General features: G+C 30.5%; 2 protein-coding genes across 2 annotated transcripts; both read right to left on the bottom strand.

The window, feature by feature from the left end:
• Positions 1 to 9,067: 9,067 nt before the first annotated feature.
• On the bottom strand, positions 9,068 to 13,620 carry LARP6A (RNA-binding protein). Its single transcript, XM_028077385.2, has 11 exons — positions 13,264 to 13,620; positions 12,945 to 13,026; positions 11,855 to 11,949; positions 11,687 to 11,758; positions 11,533 to 11,612; positions 11,367 to 11,451; positions 10,460 to 10,507; positions 10,309 to 10,374; positions 10,094 to 10,231; positions 9,597 to 9,690; positions 9,068 to 9,509 (listed from the first exon to the last, which is right to left on the bottom strand). The coding sequence occupies exons 1-11, from the start codon at positions 13,561 to 13,563 to the stop codon at positions 9,382 to 9,384; spliced, it is 1,188 nt and encodes a 395-aa protein (XP_027933186.2). The 5' UTR covers positions 13,564 to 13,620; the 3' UTR covers positions 9,068 to 9,381.
• Positions 13,621 to 15,767: 2,147 nt separating this feature from the next.
• LOC114187779 (choice-of-anchor C domain protein, putative (Protein of unknown function, DUF642)) lies at positions 15,768 to 20,634 on the bottom strand. The gene is made up of 3 exons (XM_028076146.2): positions 20,413 to 20,634; positions 16,634 to 17,131; positions 15,768 to 16,537 (listed from the first exon to the last, which is right to left on the bottom strand). Exons 1-3 carry the CDS (start codon positions 20,501 to 20,503, stop codon positions 15,945 to 15,947), a joined length of 1,182 nt encoding a protein of 393 aa, XP_027931947.1. The 5' UTR covers positions 20,504 to 20,634; the 3' UTR covers positions 15,768 to 15,944.
• Positions 20,635 to 22,195: the final 1,561 nt, after the last annotated feature.

Here is a 22,195-nt window from a genome sequence, read left to right as displayed (position 1 = left end):
TTAATATGGTAAGTGTTCTTTTGGTCAAGATATGTGATTTACCTGTGTGTGACAAACCAGTGGATTGATGTAGAATTTCAAATTTAACTTTAACTAGTGTAGAAGATGATCAATGAGACAATTCAGAGAGGGAAATCCACTAGGAACACACATGTTTTTCTTCTCATAAAAATTAAGTGATAAATAGCTTTAAATGGTTTTTCATACTAGCTTTTATGACCTATTTATATTAGCCTTTTTTAATATTGGAGGATCAAACACTATGATCCTTTATATGTGCTTGCATTTCCAAACTATTATTATTGATTATTGAATAAATGTTTTATTTTATAGTTAAAAATATAATATATATATATATATATATATCATTTTTTTATATAAAAGAAAAGTTTAATTAAAAATATTTTAATATCTAATTTATATTTTAAATCTGAGTTAGATTTAAAAATTTTCTTAATATATTATTATGAGTTTGAACTTATCTTTAACAAAATTTGTGTTTATTAAACCTGTAATGCAACCTCACCTTACAAACAGTTAGTTATGCTATTATTTAAAAAAAATTAATGGTTTATATTATTATATTAGTTGATGATAGATAAAAATATAATGTACAGGTTGATGTGGTTGACTCGGATAAAGTATTATTGTCAATATTGCATAACAAATAGTAGTTAAGTTTAAGTGCACTTGTTTTAAGCACATTGCTGTGTTAATCTTAACCTGGATATATGTACCAAGTTTACACTGAAATATGACCGAATTTCACTTTGAAAACTGTACTCGTATAATGTAACCCTGTGATATAAAAAACAGTTCCCTTATCTTCGTAGCATTTCAAAATTTCACAGATTACTAAAAGGATAAACTAGGGATATATAACAGAAAAACTTGAATAAGAAAAACGAAAAACAGGTTCTGTTATGTATCAGCACCACTTTGCAAATATTAAAAATATTTCATTAAATGAGCATTACATAAGCATCAATTTAAAACTACCTACCCATACCCCATACATAAGTGTTTCTGCAGAAACTACCCATTACCCATTACATAAACCTGTTACAAACTAAGAAGAATGAGTATGATTAGAAGAACTAGTATGATTAGAAGGAGGATTGTTAAACATATTTTGAACTTCATCAGTGCAAATAAATGTCAAAGCCATGGCTATTTGACAGCATATAACAACTATCAAAGTATGTCTTCCCCCTCTCAACCTAATAAAACTATCTTCATAATTTCCCATGAGCAGAAAAATTACACCACTAGCCAAAAACAGAATAGTGGCTCTTGCACCAATCTCTGGGTAATAACTACATAAAACAATGACTACTATCCCTCCCGACAGAAATCCAAACACTGCTCCTAGTAGTGTTTTGAGTAGTTTTTTCAGTTGTGCATGCCCCTCATTCCCACCCTCAAGTTTATAAATTATATATTCATTTAAAGGGACCAAAAGGGTACCACAAATTAGATTTAAAATAGCTCCCTTTTTTATAGTGTTAATCTCTGTATCTGTTAAATACAGAGAAACTATCAAAGTAAACCCACTAATTAAATTTCTAAAGAACTCTCTTCTTACATAATGATCAGAGGGTGGCTGTGGCTGTGTTTCTTCATTTTCCACATCTGGCTGCATTTCAAGTTGGCCTTCAGTTATTTCTGGCTGTCCTTCTTCATCTTCCACTTCAATCACCGCTTCTGGCTGCACTTCTTCATCAATCACGGCTGCCTCTGGTTGCACTGCTTCAACAATCACGGCTGCCTCTGGCTCTGGTTGCACTGCTTCAACAACTATAATATCCATTTTTCGTTTTCGTATCAGTGATGGCATTATATTAAAATGATCACTCGTATAAATAGTGAATGAAGGATATAAAAGGACAAATTATACGAATATCTTTGTCTCTGTGCTCTCTGCATTTCTTGTTGCTCCTCCTTCTCCTCTACATTTGTCTTACGTTACTGCTTTGCTACGATGCTGCTTTGTTGTACATTGATCATGTGTTCTCGTTTCACTACGCATTGCTCCTCCTCCCCTCTGCATATGTCTCTGCTTTGCTGTACATTGATCATGTGTTCTCGTTTTACTGTGCACTGCTCCTCCCTCCTCCCCTCTGCATATATTTCACGCGGCTGGTTTGCTGTCCATTGCTCGTATCGTTCCACTACCCTGCCATCACGCTCCATATCCTCTCTTTTTTTCTTTTGCAGGTGGAGCAGGAAGCAGGTGGAGCAGGAAAAGACAGCGTACCTCTTCTTTAAACTTAAGGTTAAGAAAATATATAACTCTTCTTTAAACTTAATAATATATTATATTTTTTCTGTTTTCTTTGAACTTAAGGTTAAGAAAATTATTATAATAATTATTATTTTTAAATAAATAATTCATTTATATAATTATAGTTAAGTGTAATAATTATGTAATTATATATATATATATATAATATTTAAAAAATATAATAATATTAGATTATACTAATAATAATTCCATTATTTATATTAATAATATCAATATTAAATAATATTCCCATGTTTAAAATTTACCATTAAACTTTGGAATATTATTATATTAAAATAATATATATATATATATATATATATTAAAATAAAATATAGATATATTGTTTATTAGATCTCGTACACAATAATAATAAATAATATTTAAATAATTAATCATAGGTATTTTTGATAACAAAATAGTTTAAAAAAATAATACTATTTTATACTACCCTTTTAAATGAAAATAATGAAGTGTAATATTATTATTCGTTTTCTGAATGATTAAAATTAAAAAATAACATTTGAATATGACTTGGTTTAAATTTTAAAATTGACATATATGATTAAAAATTTGAATTAAATTTTTTAGTTAAATATTATATTAAATGAAATGCTTTAGTTTTTCTATTTGTAGATTTATGGTAAAAAAATTATATGTTATTATATTATATGTTATTGTATTCATTTAGCTTGTAAATATATATACTAAAAGGTATTTAGAAATTGAAAAAAATTTATACTTCAAATCACTCTATTTAAGTATAAAAAATTTAATTATTTAAGTGAAATATAAAAAATAATAAAATTTTAATATTTAAGTGATGTAATTTAATGTATAAATTATAACAAATTAGTTTAACATGTATATATAAGTATATATATAAGCTTAATTATATTATATTTGATTATGAATATAATATTTAATTTTAGAATTATATAATATAAGAAAGTTAAAACTTAATTTTTGTGTATATTTTTATAATAATAGTTATTAACTATAAATAAGTAGTATTTTTTTTACATTGATTTCTTAAAATTAATGTAGCACATCATATAATCTTTGTAGTTATTTATAGTATTTTGTTGATTTACTTGTGATTGATGTAAAGAATGACATTAATTAATGGATGGGTAGAAGTTCTACAATTAAGATATTTTTAGTTTATTAGATTACTTTTAACTAATTGTTATTGTGGAGTTAGGGTTGAATTATTATTCTTTATTTATTATTGTTTAGTAAACCAGTATTAAATAAAAAATGTGTTTCCTAAGGTATTATTGATTATTTTGTGGTAGAATAATATTAAATAAAAATTGTGTTTGCTAAGATATTATTGCACTGGTCAATTTATTTTTCTGTTTTCTTTTAACTTAAGATTAAGAAAATTATTTTTTAAAATGAAATGTATATATATTTCATAATGAAATGTATATATATTTTAAAATGCAATGTAGATATATTTCTTATTATGAATATCGTACAAAATGATAATACATAATATTAAAATATTAAAATAATTAATCATAGGTATTTTTGGTAATAAAATACTTTTAAAAAAAATTATTTTATACTACTCTTTTAAATGAAAATAATAAAGTGTATATTATTATTTTTTTCTGAATGATTAAGATTAAAAAATAACATTTGAACATGACTTTGTTTAAATTTTAAAATTGACATATATGATCAAGTTTTTAAATTAAATTTTTTAGTTAAATATTATATTAAATGAAATACTTTAGTTTTTATTTATTTGTAAATTTATGACAAAAAAATAATGGTACTATATTCATTTAGTTTGTAAATATATTACAAAAAGATATTTAGAAATAGAGAAAAAAAACCAAATAATACTTTTAAAAATAAAAGATAAGACAAGACAAATAAATGTAAGGAACATATGATCTAATAATACAAAATTTAAACTATTTAAAATATTGGTGCATCATAATCACTTTGTTTGTTTGTTTTAAGTAATGAATACTACAAATAGATAAGACTATAGATCAATACTACAAATAATAAATAATGATAAGACTATAACTTAATATTTGACAATGACTTTGTTTGTTTGTTTTAAATTATAAATTTGACACTATAATTGATTAGTGTTATGTAGTAAAATAATATTATTATATGATTAAAATTTACAATTAAACTTTTGAATTATATATTATATTAAAATAAATATGCAATATGATTTTTTGTAAAACAAATACAATACAAAAAGTTAATAGTCAAATTTTTAAAATAGAGAATAATTAAAAATGTATTGACATATGGAATCAGAAAAATATAAAATTAAACTTAAAATATTTTAAATAAAATAACATGTAAACATAATAAAATGTAAATATATTGTGAGATGGATGTGATTCCTAATAAAAAAGTTAGAGTATCATGATTTTGATACTTCTTTACATTTAGAGGCCTTTGTTGTTGTTTTTTTTATAATTTTTGTTTCGAGAAAATTGTATTATTGTTATTACATTTATATAAATACGTTATATATATATATATATATATATATATATATATATATATATATAAAAAATATGTAGGCGTAATATAGATATAAAAAGTTGAATAGTATAAAAATATATTTAAATAATTGTATTATTATATGCATTTTTAAATGTAAACATTTTGCATATTAAAATATATATAATAATAATTAAGTAGATGTATAATTATGAATTTAAGAAATTATTTTATATAATGTTGACATAAATAAATAATTGAAATGATTATTTCTTGTGATTAAAAGTTAAAAATAATAATTAAATATTTGTATTGTATTTTAAAAGCTAATTACATGTTTGACTAAGGAATTTTGAATATTATTTTAAAATTATTTTGAATTGAATAGTTATATTACAATTGTTTTTAAAATTTGTAATTATTTTTTATATATTTTTTCTTAAAAATATATAGATTAGTTATACCAATTTCAATTTTTAAGTTGAAGCAGTCTAACTAAAGACTTTTTTTTAGATGTGAGAATGGTTGGTGTGCATTTGTGCAGATTTGTGCAGTTGTGTGAGTTTCTCTAGCTTATCTACTTTATTATTATTGTTAGTTGGAATACTTTATACATAAATCTTATATTATAGGACCACTAACGGTAAAAACACAATATTTGGTAAAATTCCAAACATAGAGTGTACAACAAATAAATATCTACGTTGCACACTCACTTCTTTTTCATTAAATATAATATTATTGTTACTATTAATATATTTTATCATCACAATCAAATACTTTAATTATTTTAATGGTTATATTAAATTGTTATTTTTTATTCGACTAAAGATCTCAGATTATAATTTTTAATTTCTGTGTCAAATATTTTTAATTAAATTCTTATCTGAACCTCTTCAATCAAGACATGACCACAAGTTATATACAAGTATAATTATTTAGTTATAAAAAATAATAGTATTTAAATCACTTACTTCTGTAAATAAAGTGAATTAGTATGTAAATAAATTTTTTAAAATATTAATATTCAAAATTAATTGAAATATATACTGCAATTAAAAGACATAATAAAATTTATAGATAAAATATATTACATATATATAAATATAAAATTATTTAAAGTACATTAAAGAAAGTTATTTACATTTTAGAGAAACATAGAGTCTGTAACGGAATTTTCAATACAATTGTTTTCATGCAATAAAATTTGAAAAACAAACTTCTTACAACATTCTTTTCTTTTCTACCGTCAAAGCCATTATGAGAGAATAATCTGTGTCACCAGCCAAATCCAACATTAGAATATCGTTAGTACAACACTTGAGGGTGAGTGTTTTTGCTTTGCCTACATAGTTTCCAAAGCGAACATCAATACCAGTTTCAAAAGTTTAAGTAATTGATTAAACTAATCACGTGACTGTTCGTCTGATTAGAAAAATTGATTAAAGTAATTACCTAGGCAACTATTTGTACATCAATGTTCACGGTCCTACGTGCTTCTGCTTTGCCACTGATTCTTACTTCGTTGTACTTTTGGCACCCCACATAAATTTGGCAAGCTACTTTCCCTTTGATAATAATAATAACAATACCCATAATAATAATAATAACAATAATAACTTTACTAAAACTACAAATATTAATAATAATAATAATAATACTATGATTAATAGAAATAATATACCAATACAAATGGTAAAACACACATTAAATAATTATTTATCATCTAATTAAACAAACACATAAAACACACACATATAAAGAAATGATAAACATGATTGCTTGTATTATTAATCATCACTCATTATTAAGTTCACCAACAACCTGATCAAACCACATACTCATTCATTCAAATTTGATAACTTGAAAGAAAAAGAAAAAGTTAAGTGCTACTAAATAGGTAGAGGGTTCTATGGGAGCCCAGATTCTCTACTGGTTTTTTTGGTAGTGTCCTCTACTGAGCATTAAAAGTACACGGTACTGATATTTTAAATATCTTTTTAATATATTTTAAAATGTCAAAATAATGGTAATCAGTGTATTATGAAGGTACAGTAGAGAAACAGTACAAAAAAACCAGCAGAGAATCCAAATTCGTACTCTTACTTTCCCCATAAAATTGCAGTTTTCCATTATCACACATCTCACCCTATAAATACATATATACCCACAGATTAATAAAGAAATCACAATCCCTACTACCCACACACCCAAATTGAAAACCACAAGTTGTTAAAATATTTAGACAACACCCACATGGGAGATAAAAACGATAAAGGAGAATCCTACCACCACAGAGAATATGGAATGAACTAAAATAACCCACCCACCAAGTTAACCTCACAACACAATATATATATATATATATATATATATATATATATATATATATATATATATATATATATATATATATATATATATATATATATATATAATGAACTCTACTTAAATAACAAAACCCTCCAACCAAATCATATACAAAAACAAACAATCACATAATTAAAAGAATAAAGTCAAATATAATACCAAAATCCAACAATGAAAACAAACTGACCTTCATTGCTGATACTTCCTACAACCTGCTACTTCGATAAACCACGAACACCCCCTCTACTTGGATGAAAGACGAACGCACCCAATTCTTCCTCCCTTTACCTAACTTTTCCTTTCTTTGCCCTGCATTGATCAATTTACTTCAAATCGAAATGAAAAATCCCAAATATGAAAATTTAGAGATTTATAATTTATGCCCTAATTATTTTTTCTTTTTCATTTAACACCTATTATATTTCATGTTAATAAATTAGTCAACCACACGGTATTTATTGTACATTAACGTTAAACATTTTAACAGGATTAACGATTTGTCTGTATTTAATACACATCTAAAAAAAAAGACTCAATTGGAACAACTTTAAAATTGGAAACCCAAAATGAGATTTTTTTTTTTTACAAAAACAAAAACTTGGCATAAGATTAAACCTTTTATCAACTATGCGACCACCGAGTTAACTCTAATTTTCCATCATAATTCTAGACTTTTAGATACATCAAGAGCCCTCCATGCTCTATTTATTTATTATGTTTAGCAAATTTGACTTCCACGTCATTTTTGTCAACCGAAATAGATGGACAAATAATTATTCAACTGCGTTTTTTTTATCTGAGTCCCATTTTAAGCGAAAGGAAAAATGAAAGAAATTTTACTGACAAATCCTACAAAAATTGATGATAGCTCGCTAATCGACAGAAGAAAAAAAAGTGTGATAACAAATAATTGATCAATAAAAAAATTAAAGGCTAAAATAATAATAACTTATACTTTTAACATAATCTTCGAAATTTAGTATGATCAACAATTTCTCTCTAGTGTGTTTCTAAAAGTAGAAAATCGTTTTAAAACTAGATTTTGTATTTAAGAGTTTGGAAGGCGGTAAAAAAACTTAAATCCGGTTCTGGTATGGATTGGGAGTGGGTGAAAAAGGGAAGAAAAGGAGGGCAAAAGTACTAAAAAATTAAGTTAATTTGAATGTAGAAAAAAAACAGTGAAAATAAATGAAAAAATTGTATATGTATATGTCAGTATAGTGAATTGAAGAATGTCAACGTTACTTTATCAGAAAAATGGGTATGGAGGAATGAGTAATTTGAAATAATAAAAATACAAATTTAGATGCATGAACACAAAGTGGTCTAACTATATAATCGATGTTGAGAAGAAAAAAACCACACCTTAATTTTTTTTCTTTTCTTCACCTTGAACAAGTCTTCGCTTACTCTATTCTTCTTACCCTTGCCACTCAAACCTTCACTTCCAAACGAAAACAATGCAATTTCTTTCTGCACCCCCTTTTATTCGACAATATGGCTGCCTATTTATCCGAAGACACTGCTAGGGAGAACAAGAACGACAAAACTGCTAGTGCATGTTCAAATTCCCCAAATATGGAAAATAAGACACCTCCATATTGGGAGTTTGATGTGCAAATAAAACCTAAAAACCCGAGATTCATAAAGGCATCGAATTTAAATTTGAAGTTATAAGATCATATTATGAAAGTTAATAACTGGATCATCTAGAAAAATATGTGGTTAAAATACAATAAAATATATAAAACTATATAATGTAATTCAGTTTTTATTTCAGAAATTAATTGTTCTTATTCTTATATTGAAAAAATAAAATAAATGTGGAAAGAGTTAACTAACAACAAAAATAATGTAATTTTGCAGTTAGTCCCACGGTTTCAACAACTGGAAATGACCAATTATAATGTCCAACAAGAAAATTTGAGATGTAAACACTTGGCTTTTTTTCAACACCATTAACAAATTTGTCGGTATGATAGTTACACAGATTCCTCGTAAGGTGAGGATTACCACGATATAGACACTTCTATCTTGCCCAACCTAATAATCTTAAAAATGGTATGTACTTCACCACCACCGCTCGCTCCAAAGATTGAGATACAAAATTAAAGAGTTCAACAAACCCACTTTGACTCAAGCATAATAAGGACCCAAGTCAAAAGTAGTACCATGGCTAAAAACACTGGAACACATAAATACTGCTAAATACAATCCCTCACGTGTGGCGTCAAATCTTGCAGCTAATTAGAAGCAGGGACAGGAGGCCGACCTCGTCCAATTGCGAAGCCCCTTGTTCCATCTGGCATTCTTGGTCCAGGAGGAGGCTTGGATGCTTCGGCAGCGTGAGTTGATGGTGTACTTCCATGGCCTAGAACAATGAAACAGGTTATGAATACCACAAGGATTCAAATAATAATAATATTATAAAATGAACTGTCAATTAATAAAAGGGTACCCAGTCCATTTCCAGCGCGATATTTATGTTTTCTTGATCTTCCTTGATTTTTATACCTCTGCCCACCTTTATCCTTCGAAAGATGCTCCCCATCCTGAGTTGAAAGGAAAGCACAGAGGCATGTATTAACAACAATAACAGCAGCAACAATAAAGGGTTCTGAAATCGTAAGAGAATAATAGCAGCCAATGGATTCTATAGTAAAGGATGTACAGTTGCAAATCCAACCAGTAAAATTAAAATATTTCAAAATCGAATGGAGGGGATTCAAGCAGTTCCAGCATGCTTCTTATATTTGAAAATAGAAACAAGATAAAAAAAAATGATTTCTCAAGCCAAACAAACCTATCATTTCCACACACAAAAAAAGAAATATAAAATAACAATTAAGATTTTATCCTTGAAAGACGAGGAGCCAACACTACTATGGTTTCAAAAGATTACTAACAGATAACTACAGGAGACTGCTAATAGTGAAAAACAAATGCAACACATACCTCATCCTCGTGTGTATCTTCATGATGCTCACTTGAGCCATGATTTTCCTCATCCCCTATTTGTTCAGATGCATGGCTTGAGCTATTCTTCTCAGAAGTAGGTCCTTTCCAAGCTTGTTTTTTGTGCCCATACTTTCCCTAAATAAAAAAAAAAAAATTGTCATAAAAAACCTTTTACAGTCAATTAATCAAATGGGGGAAAAACAGCAACTAACCATTCGCTTGAGAAGTTTAACATGCATCCCATTTCTCCAGTCTTGTTCATTATTTAACATAGCCACCTGACACAGGATTGGAGTGGCAAAGACTAGTTAATCATCCACGCAATTATAGTCTCAATCATAATATACATAGACTGCAACTCACAGCTTTCTCAGCAGCCTCAATAGTCTCAAATTCCACAAGAGCATGTAACTACAATAAGAAAGTGACTTATTGTGAGTATAAAGTGAAATAAGGAAACAAATGGCAAAGAATATAGAACCTACGAGTTATTACTCTAAGGTTGATATCTTCTAATGGGTTGTTCAAGAAAGAATACAAAATGGAAAGCATAAATTGATGTTTCAATAGTCTGCATAGTCTCTGCCCAAGTGTCAGCAGGGTTGACGATGTTAATATACACAAGATTAATTTTATACAACCAACTTATGGTGGATGATGAATGACATTCTGAAAATAGAGATCACGCTCCAGCAAGATTTTATTTTTTATCAAATCCAAACAAGCAGCAAAACTGATATCCAACTTAACAGGGAAAAAGTAAACACATTAGTAAGCTATGACCTTGGCTATTTTGGAGAAGAACTGCTAACAAGGTGCACACATTTCCGTAGTTTAAGGGCAGAAAACAGATATATGTAAATTCATGCGTTATAAGAAATACAAATCATGGCTACAGGAATTTTCAAAATAATCACCAAAGTGACTCTGTAGATTGACAATAGTGACTAGTAGAGTGACTGAATTAATTATGTTCATCATGACCAACAAGGAGAATAGGTTTCTTTTTCTATTTCAAGGTGGAGTTGGGTTCAGACATGCACCATTCAATAATACATTTTTTTCACAGGGTAACCGTCGCTGAACTTTTAGAGACAAAAAACACTAAACCACAAAAGGACTTCTAAAAGGAAATGCAGCAATGCTGTAATCATTAACAAGACAGATGAAATCTTCGAAATGGAAATTTTGGTAAAAGGGAATATTGCAATGAAAAATGTGAGAGCAGTACAAATTTTGGGTCAGCTGTTAACATTAGATAGTTTCATACCTTATTACTGATCAACATTTCTTGCTTTATATGTTTTGTGGACTCTGAAGTAGAATATGGATCATTAATTGTTATCCTCTTTATACTGCACATTGAAAGAAATGTTAACGCCATTGCATATTTGGAAAAATAGATACACAGACATAACTTAAGGAAGAAACCTTACTTTCCAGCTTCATGGAATATTCGTTGAATGTTCTTCTTTGAATGATCTTCTGGCAAATTCTCTACCAAAACAGTAGATAACTAGAGCCAAAGAATAAGATCCAGATAGCAAAGAACAAACCAAATAATAGTAGCAGTCTCCTTGAAGTAAATACCTTATGATCTCTAGACTCATTGAAACGAAGTGGATGAAGCCGCTTGACCCTTTTCCCATCACTGCTAACAACCTGCAATCCCCATGAGAATTTTCTTTCCTTAGGTCTCTAACTCTAAGTATAGATTGCAATGCAGTTCAAGTAAAAACAAGGAAGGAAGCATCATACAAGCAGTGAAGACTCCTTCAGAGCAGCAACAATAAATGTCTGGTCTCGGGTGAGCTTCTTCATTTTTCTAAAAGAAGCAATTACGGATACAGGAACTGCATGAACATAAAGTAGGATTAGATTATTGCATATACAAACAAAAGTTTGTAGGCAACGGACAAATAATAATGACAACTATTTACAGCACTAGGATTAGTTAAATTAACACAAAAATCAATAAACGCTTCATTTGTTATCAGAATAAATCACCATTTACAAAATTTAATGCATGCAAAACTGCATGTATGTGTGCATTGGATAACGCTTTTCAGATTAATACACGCAAAACAGCAACTCCCATTCTGCAAGGATTTCAGCAACATTTACATATAATGAAATACACTATCAATATCAGTTTATTACTAGGGCATCATCATTGATTATGCCATGTTCGATTTAGTGTGTATATGCTGAAGGTGGGGTGTTACAATTGCTACACCTTTCCATCTACACCACCGATCATCGTCCTTTAAAAAAATGTTTGGAAAACCAAAAAAATGGAAATAAGCCCATTTAACTTATGATCATCTCTGGAAAAGAGAAAATGTCTTATGTTCATTGGCAAATACATCTTTTTCCCTCTACCATCTCTAGAAAAGAGTAAATATCAACATCCCTATTTGTCGAGTGGTATAACTGAAAAACTAGTACATAAAAATAGTACTTAATAACGAGTCACTAAACTAAATATAAAGGTTAACAAAATCGTCACACTGCCTATTCAACTCATTAATCCTTTTTATATAAGCAAATTCGAAAGCCAGAACACTTGAGAAACAATAAAATTCAATACTTAACTTCCCTTTTGGTCTCTCACAAGAAATATAAATATATATTATAACCAGATCGTTCCACAATTCAAACTAACATATTCAACTTAGCAGCAAACTATTCTAATATTCAAACTTCAAAAAAACTTGAAAATAGTTAGATTAAGGAAATACACACAACTTGAGAATCGATAAGGCCGTAAATCATTTGAAGACCAAATTGTGAAAACTACAACAATTAAAATCAAATTGGTCCAAGACACTTAAAAGGTTTCCCTTACCAAACCCTTCCTTGTTCTTCTTGACAAAACCCAACATATACTTGTCATTAGGCAGGTTTTCATCGCTGAAATAGTACTCCACCTGTAAAACCAACAAAAAGAAGTCACTAAACAGAAACAAATAAGATACCGAAACAACAAAACCTAGTAAACACGAAAAAACGAGATTTCTAGGTTTTCAAGTAAACATGTCAAATTATTATATTCTCCGCACACGATACAACAATAACTTCCGCTCTTGAACAATAGGTCAGTATCAGAGAACGCCATAAACAAAGCTGTTTATCGTCTGAGAACAGCAAAAGAAAGAAGGAGATACCTGCTTAATGATCTTGAGTTTGAGATCCTCCGTCGAGACAGCGGGCACAGCGGCGTGATCGCGGTGCTCGAGGTGTTCGTCAGGGTCATGCTCGTCATCGTGCTCGTGGTCAAGGTCGTGGTCATGGTCAATCTCGTGACCGTGCTCTTCGTCTGAAACCATCGCGTGATTTTCAGTTTCCGCAACGGTGAGATCGGGACCAGCAGAGGGATCCACGAGCGGGAGAGGCGAGGCGGTGGCATTAACGGCCGTTGTAATGGCGGCGGTGGTCGAAGGGGGAACCTTTTCGCCGCCTTCCATTGAGGAGAGAAGAAACTCTCCCCGCCTTATATTCCGGTCTTTTCTGTTTCGACAGTGTTTCGATTTCTCAGATCAGATCCTTATATAGGCAGAGATACTTGTTTGACATTTTGGTTCGGTCACCACCATCACCATGTTCAAATTATGGCTTTATTTTTCTTTTATGGAAAGATTAACCGTTTTATTTTTCATTTTTTGTAATTTTGTCCCTATGATTATCCATATCTAACTAATAACCTATACTTTTTTTTTACCTTCTTAATTTCATATTCTTGTAATGATTAACAAGTTTATAATTTTTCTATACAGAACAGTTATTTATAAAGATTAAAAAAATACTTTTATCACACAATTGTAACAATTATTAAAAATGAAAGCATTTTACCAATATTTTGTATACATTTTTTTTTTACTTTTTAGCTTAATGGAAAAATTACACATACTATTATTATATAGTTATAATTTTATAAAAATTAATAAAACTATATTACTTGTATGAATGTTTTTATTTACATTTTTTTTTCTAATTTCAATAAAATATTTTAATTACTTTTATTATAGTGGCTGATTTTTCTTATAACTAAAAAACGAAAAGACAAACACATAAGTACATGTGTTTCTATTTTGTATAATAGAAATTACTCAATTTTTTTGCTGAATATAAATATTTTTCCCATATACAACAAGATGCATCATCTTAATTTTCTGTTATTGTTTCGATTCAATTTTTATTGGAAACTATTTATAATTTTTTTAGTTATAATATTTAATAATAATTTGAATATTTTTTAAATAATCCTTCTTTGCATATATATATATATATATATATATATATATATATATATATATAATTTATTTTTTAATTTTAAGAAATATAAACACTAAGCATTTGTGACTTTGCTAGTAGGTATAGATGTTTTCAAAGAAAATTAATAAATGGCTTTTAAAGTAAAAAAAATTTACGTATTTCTCGTTTCACCAAGAAGACTTAATGAGCATGTATTAGGGTATTGAGTTTTATTGGAACAAGCAAAAATTAAATTAGTATACTTTTTAAACATTACTATAAAAGTTAATAAATTTAGACAAAAATACGAATTTTTTGTTACACATTTTCATAGTATTTTTTTAATACAATTAATTAATAAAAATGGTTCTTGGTATAATTTAAAAAATAAATACCATGTAAATCAATCACATTTACACAATTATCATATAAATTAATATAAGAACATTTTTCATCAAAATTAGAACAAGTTCAAATAACATATGTACACAGACGAGTTTATTGTCATTCTTATTATATAATAAATAATTTGCATTATCAAGTTGAAGATCAAAATCTAATACAATAAATTAATAGATAACTAGTTTAATTCTATTATATTGAATTTAACTCAAATACTAAGATTACTTAAGTTTGATTTTGATTGATTTAGGTCAACATCCCACGACATTTTAAACATTTGTTTTCCATCTAGAGTGAGTTACATTTGAAATAATAAATCCATGCCTTTCATCATTTAAAACTTTTAACTAAAATTTAATCAAATAAAACAAGAAACATATGATAAAAAATAATTAAAAATATAAACGTAATACAAAGATAAAAGAGTATACGTGATTAGAAAATAATATATAGCAAGAAAAAAAATTATATTGATGTAGATTTTGTGAGAGATGAATTGTCACTTAAAAAAGACTTAAACAGTCTAATAGTTATCGTTGATCCCATAAAAAAAAAACTTTAAAGAATGAATAAATAAGGTGAGGAAGATTTAAACTAACTAGTCGTATCAAATATCTTAAAAAATAACGATGTTTATTAGTATTATTTTTTTTTTTAAATCGTATCTTATTTAATACTAATAAAAATTTAATATTCAAATGAAATTTGAACCAATTGTTTTAAACTAAACTTGTCTTTTTATATTCATTTTATAAATTAAATAACTTGTTTTTTTTTTTTCACTAATAAGTAGGCCTAACAAAGTTTTCCGATACCTTTTTTATTGACTGAAACGAATCTAAACAGACCTTACTAACCCATTTCACCATCTTGAACCAGCTCGAGAGATAAATCATAACTTTATATTATTATTTTTATTCACATGTCTATCTTTAGTCATACCCCAAAAAAACATTAGAAACAATATTTAAGAAAAAGTGTTGTCCAGCAAAGACACAGCTAATAAAAGCATGAGTGATACCCAAGAAGACATCTCTATTTTTTTTTTTCTTGACATGAACTATATAAACTTAATCTCAGTTCACATACAATATTGTTACGATGGAGAATATGAGCGTTACCTACAATCTCAACCCAAAGTAACCAACTCTGCATGGTTGCAATAAATAAAGCCAGAGCAAAAGAAAACCTTTTACACAAGAACCAAAGCAAGACCCAAAATCGCAAGCCCAAGCCTGAATAAGGCAAACCCACGAAGCCCGTTGGAGTTAGAAAACCAGACCCTGACATCATCGACCACAGGCCCACACAGAGAACTCATGTCATCACTTCTGGTGTTGTAGTATATGCTGTAGAAGGCGATTCTTGTTCTCTCAGCCTTGGCAGTGAAATTGAGGTTAGCAGTTTGGAAGGTAGAGTTGGAATTGGGGGTGTAGTGAATGTTCTGAGCCTGGTCACCGGCAAAGGCCATGACAGCAAGAGGCTCCTTGCATTTGTCATTAGCATGTCCCAGTGAGAAGGTCAAGCTGTAGGGTTTGTCAGGTTTGGTCTCAACCATTTGGGAGATTATGCCCTCTTTTCCTGATAGCAACTCAACGGCTCTTCTGCCTTGTGGAACAGAGTAATGATCGGAATCAATGTAGCGGACGGCACGGTTGGATTCCACAATCCAACCTGGTAGAGAGGAGGTTTCTTCATCCAAATTTGTGGGAAGCAACACACCCAGTGAAGTATTGGTAAACATCCATGGCCCCTCTTCAAAGTCCCCATTGATCACTGCGTTTTCTGCAAATCTCAACACAACAACACAACAACACAACATTATAATCACGGGGTATGAAAAATTGGGGATCGATTTAAGATTTGTATATAGAATAACACCTTTGGGGGATTTGGGGGTGAAAAGCTTTTTGATGGCTATGTTGTCGATGATGGGGCCACAAGTGGGGTCATCCTCCATGCCGGGATTCTTAAACACCAACCTAAAAGTGTCTTCCTCCGCGTTGAAAGAAACGGCGTAAGGGTTCCAACCCTGGACGTTGTACAGTGTCTGGAGGTCTATGGTCTGCGATGCAGACGCAACCGACACGTTGATGGACTCCAACTGGGCGCACGTGCGAGCCGCACAAAAGGTGACCGAGTAAATCGAACCTTTCTCCACCGTTACCTCCTGGCTCATCTCAGCGTCATTGCCCAGCCTCACCGCGTGTCTACCCTGCGGTACGATGAGGATCATCCCACCCTGTTTTTGCCCCGACTCCACTAGCTCAACGGTGCCGTTTGTCTTCCAGTTAGGCACTTCGCTGGGCCCCTCCACTATCGCCTCGTTCGGAAACCCATTTGATGGGGTAGCCTCGAAATCTCCATTCGCCACTAGCCCTGCATGCATAATGCATCACACTTTATTTAATTTTTTTCTCTATCCCTTTCTCCTCTTCACTGCACCACTGTTTTCCATTTATAATTACATTCATTTCAAATACCACAATGCATTATCTTTTGTATCCACAGTTTCTATTAAAACACGTCTAAAACTATTTTTTCCCATCATGGGCCACGCTCTAATATGAACTCAATTGCTTTAAATTTATATTTCCTTTTTCGGTGATGAACATTTAAGTTTCTTTAAAATTTAAATGTTACATTACATCAAGCTGGTTCTGATACTTTTTTAATATAGTTCTGAAAAGAAGTTCCCTTAGATTCGACTCTTCTTTAGTTAAAATCATTTACTTGAGAGAAGTTATTAAAATTTACTATGGTTGGGTATTAAAAGAAACACTCCTTTTAATGATTTGTGCCATCTTTTTTCCCTTAAGCTAACGTTCAAGTTGAGTTAAGGTCAATATCATTCTTAATACCAATAAAAATAACATAAACCATAAACAAAGTAACGTTAAAAACTTAAAACATGGGACCCAACACAGATTAGACCTTAACACGATTACATTCCAATCTCAAATAATTCGAGGTTCCTCCAAAATCAATCCTAGCATCATTCGTTTTCCTTGACAACTTTATCAAAAGATTAAATAAAGTACGAAGTTTGCAATGTGAAAAATCTATCCCGTCCCTCCTCTTATTACTTTCTGAGACATACATGGCACAGTAGGAGACGAAAAGTAGCGATATCATTAAGTACGTTTAGGTGGTTAAAGTGAAAAAATATTTAAATAAAAAACATCCAAAAAATAGCATAAGCCATGGCCCATTAGTGTTTGAAGCAAGCAAAGCATCAAGCACAACATAAACACAATTTATTTTAAGGTGATAAAAAGTATGGGGCCACATATTGCTCTCAAGGCATTTTCAATAGGTAAGAGCCGGCACAATTATTGTCAAAGTGTATCCACAAGCACATGTTCCCACCCCATCCCACAGGTAATTCCAAGTTCCAACCAAACGCAATGCAATGAAATGCAAATTAAGATTTATGCTGAGGTAGAATGTAACAAGTATCTGCGTCGTTTTGCAGTGATTGCACCTTACCCATATCATACTTTCCAATTTATATCTGGTCCCGTCCCTGCATTTATGTTTTTCACAACAACAGCACCAACTCAAATACAAAAACACAATAGACTTTCACTATAATAAGAATTCCCTCATCGAAGAATGGACCTCAAGAATGTGAAAGCCCACATCGGAACAACAAAAGAAGGAGCAAACTTTCAAAAATGCCAACTTGCGAAGTAGCTTAGAAGCACACAATGACTCAAATAGTAACAAAAAAAGGGATCAGACTAAGCTACCACTCAAAAGGGCCTCAAAATGAGTATGACAACTAGCCATGGGGACGACGAGGATGTGAAAGCCAGCAAAAACGACAGAAAAACGATGTTGACATGGAACAAATCGATGTATGGTCCAATCGAAAATTTATATCATATAATCCTTACGATCATTTTCTTTACAAAAACATCAGTGACACTTAACAATGTGTCACATTTGGTATCCATCCATGGTTAAAGTCCTAGAGTTCGTAATTGAATCCACTTGTGGGTCCTAACGCATGCTGCCACTGACTAGGCTCCGCAAATCCTTTCACTCTGACCAAAGGTGAACGAAAAAAAGCACTTTTTTTTTTCTTACCGTGTCTTTTCTTATTTAACTGAGCATGGGAATGGTGGAGGATAGCGACCTACGCGACAATAATAGAAGTGAAAGTAATTTTGGGGTAGCGTCCTTTACGGAAAGGTCCTCGCACTTTGGTCAAGATTGGAGGAAAAAAACGTGTATTGGGTGGCGGGAACACTGTGTCAATTCGGTCATTTCGCATCCCTAGGCTAAAAGCTCTCTCGTTTCGGACCCATCTCCTTCTTTAGTCAATCTCTACTACACTGGCTATCATTTTCCTTCTCCTACTATATCAAACCACTACCTAGTTTCATCATATATTTTTAAGGTACCTTGTGGGTGCTTCCTTTTTTATTTACATTGCTAGTTTTCAGCCCCACATGCTACTATGCGTCCATAATTGCACGATGTGATGTTATACGGTGGATTTAGATATCTAAATGTCACAATACCAGCTTGTACCCCCTGCCCCAAAAAAGATCATAAGCAATCAAAGACTTTTTATTTGGTACTAGAGTCAGTTCTTCTAATTTAATAAGCTTAAATGTCACCTAATCTTTCACTTCATTACTATATTCATAAAATTCCTATCACCAATCATACAATGCTCTCGTAAAAAATATATATACAATGCTCTACTCTTTTTATGCAGTACTGACTTGCACAGCCACACTGATATGAGTATCATCAAAAACTGTTTATAGAGAAGCAACTAAAAAAACACATAGATAAAGGATTAAATCGTTTTTAGTTAAAGTTTCAAGTTTATATTGAAAAACACTCCTCTTTTCTAGTATCTGTAGTTTACAGATTATGGATTAGAAGCATACAACGCGTTAACTTTCAAATCACCCAATGCTATTTTCTTTTTCAATTTTTTGCCGTCAAAATTTTCTTTTGTTGCGTTCCATCATTGGGTATAACTTTAACTAACATTCCTGCTATCACGGACTGTAGAGAAAGATTAGTAGGGATATGACACAAAAGTAGAAGCTCCCTTCAGAAAATGAAAAGCGAAATTAAAATAAGAAGATTGGTCATAAAAGTAATGATAGCTAGTAAGAAAAAACAATTTATCAAAACAAAGAGGAAGGTGGGCCTTCTGTGTTGAAAATCATGACCGTGGTGACCTGAACATTAAGTTCACTTCACTTAGATGTAAAACACCTTAAAAGCAGTACAGCTATGTTAAGTTATTGAAGGTGCAAATATGTTAAACATAAGGGAATCTGTTCCTAAGTTTGAATCAATAGATTCACTCTCTTCTTTCTATAACTGGCACATCCTTAATGTTGAACTCCAGAAGTTAAAAATGGTAGCAGGATTACTGACGAAAACAACACCCAGAAATTGCCCCATCATCCCCACCCAGAAAGCATCAGACACAAATTACAAGCATTTCATCTTTGTACCACGCATTGGAAAGGTAACTAAAAACCCACAGAAACCATAGAGAAGTTTACACTAAAAGAAGAACATCTATACCAAACAACAATTGCAAAAGCAGCTAGCGAAATATCAGATCTCGGGTCATGAAAAAGAGGAAAACTTGAAAAGTAGCAGAAGTGAAAGAGAGACATTACCATCTTCTGCGAAGGTTGTGAGAGACAAGTGGGAAAGGGTTAGAAGTGTGAAGATGGAGACCCATTTCATTGTTGTGGAGCTCCGAGCCATGTATCTGCACGCCCAGAAATATTCTCTCTTTCTCTCTCTGATACGCGTAGGGTACTACTACTGTGTTTTTTTGAGGAGTGCAAGGCAAAGGCACACAGAGTAGAGGAGTGTGTGTCCTTTTTATACAAGATTCTCCACCGTGCCAAGCTCTCTCTTTTCCCTTTGGCTTAGGTGAAAACTAGTACTTTATTAAAATAAAGTTTGTTTCAGTAATTATTAGTACTATATTTGACAAAACTTTCTTCTCGTATGGATGCAGTCTGAACGTGAATTTGATTTTTTTTTCTTCTCCTCTAATTTTAGGGAACAGTGTTGTTAATATAACATCGATATATTTTATTTGATGTAGGGTACACATTGTGTTTTTACGGGTTTTGAGACCCCGGTCTCCCGGTGGGGCCCTTAATTTCCACCGCCGTATAACGCCACACGACAGTATTTATGTAAGTATATATCTGGTAGATACAGTGTTCATACTATCGTATATCCCGTGAGTTTATAATTATAATAATGACAAATATTCTAAACAATACGATTTTGTGTGAGAAAGAGTAAAATAAAAAATATATATATTTTGTCTGAATAAAAAGAAGAGAAATCACATAAAATAATGAGGGTTTTTTAATATATCATCTTTTTTTTTCTGCAGTTTTATACAATCATAGTATATTTCAAATTGATTACAAAAGGTCTCCATGTCTGCATGTCATGTTTGACTTGTGATCTTAAAAGCACTAACCAGGGAATCAGTACCGTTTGTTTCTAAAATTTTGTTTTTAAAAGTATAAAAGAAATGTAATTTCTTTCTACGATGATTAGTATTCAGCAACTATATTTTCGAATTTCTTTTTTTTTTTTTGCTACACCAAAGTTGTATATAACAGAATTCCATATAAATACTTTTCTTAACAGAAAATATCAAATTTCTTTTAACAGAATTTCTTTTCGAATTTGTAAATAATTTTCTTAATTCTCCAATAATTAAAAAAAATATCAAATTTTTAATTATAAGAAGTTAATCCAAAGCTTGTAAGAATAGCTTTTGGGCTTCAAAAGTTTGGCGTTGGAGGCAGTATGGGCTATATTTGCGGCCTTATTTATTAGGGTCCATCACGAGAATCATCTGGAGGGGGCTTCTCCCTGCACCTCCAAAGAAATCTCCTGTACCCCCAAAACTTACTTTATTTCCAACGTTGCCCCTGATTAAAAAAAATTTACTGTGTCTTTTCTCAATTTTACCGCACTGCACCCCCAAACCTGCACCCCTCACAACCAGTTAGTGCACTGCACCCCCAAAATCAAATTATGAAACGGAATAGTTATTCCGTTTCACACCTTTAACACACGGATTATGTAATCCGTTTAGAAAAATAAAATTTTGGTTTCTATTTCATGTTCAAGTGTTTGGACTTCAAGTGTTTATGTGTTGGACAAAACATCCATACAAATAAGGAGTGTAAATTTCAACAAATAAGTTATTCAATTGTGATACATATGGAATGATAGGAAAATCAGAATTTATACGAAACGGAATACAGAAGCCGTTTCATACTGCATGAAACGGATTCTGTATTCCGTTTCATAAAAAAATTTGCAATTTTTTTTATGAAACGGAATACAGAATCCGTTTCTGTATATATACAGAAACGGATTTTGTATTCCGTTTCATAAAAAATTTGCAAATTTTTTTAT

This window comes from Vigna unguiculata, chromosome 6 (genome assembly GCF_037176805.1).
Source record: "Vigna unguiculata cultivar grain cowpea cultivar isolate G323 ecotype 2 chromosome 6, ASM3717680v1, whole genome shotgun sequence".
Classification (NCBI taxonomy): Eukaryota; Viridiplantae; Streptophyta; class Magnoliopsida; order Fabales; family Fabaceae; genus Vigna; species Vigna unguiculata.
The sequence above is the reverse complement of the archived record's forward strand: the minus strand, read 5'-3'. Positions and strand labels throughout refer to the sequence as shown.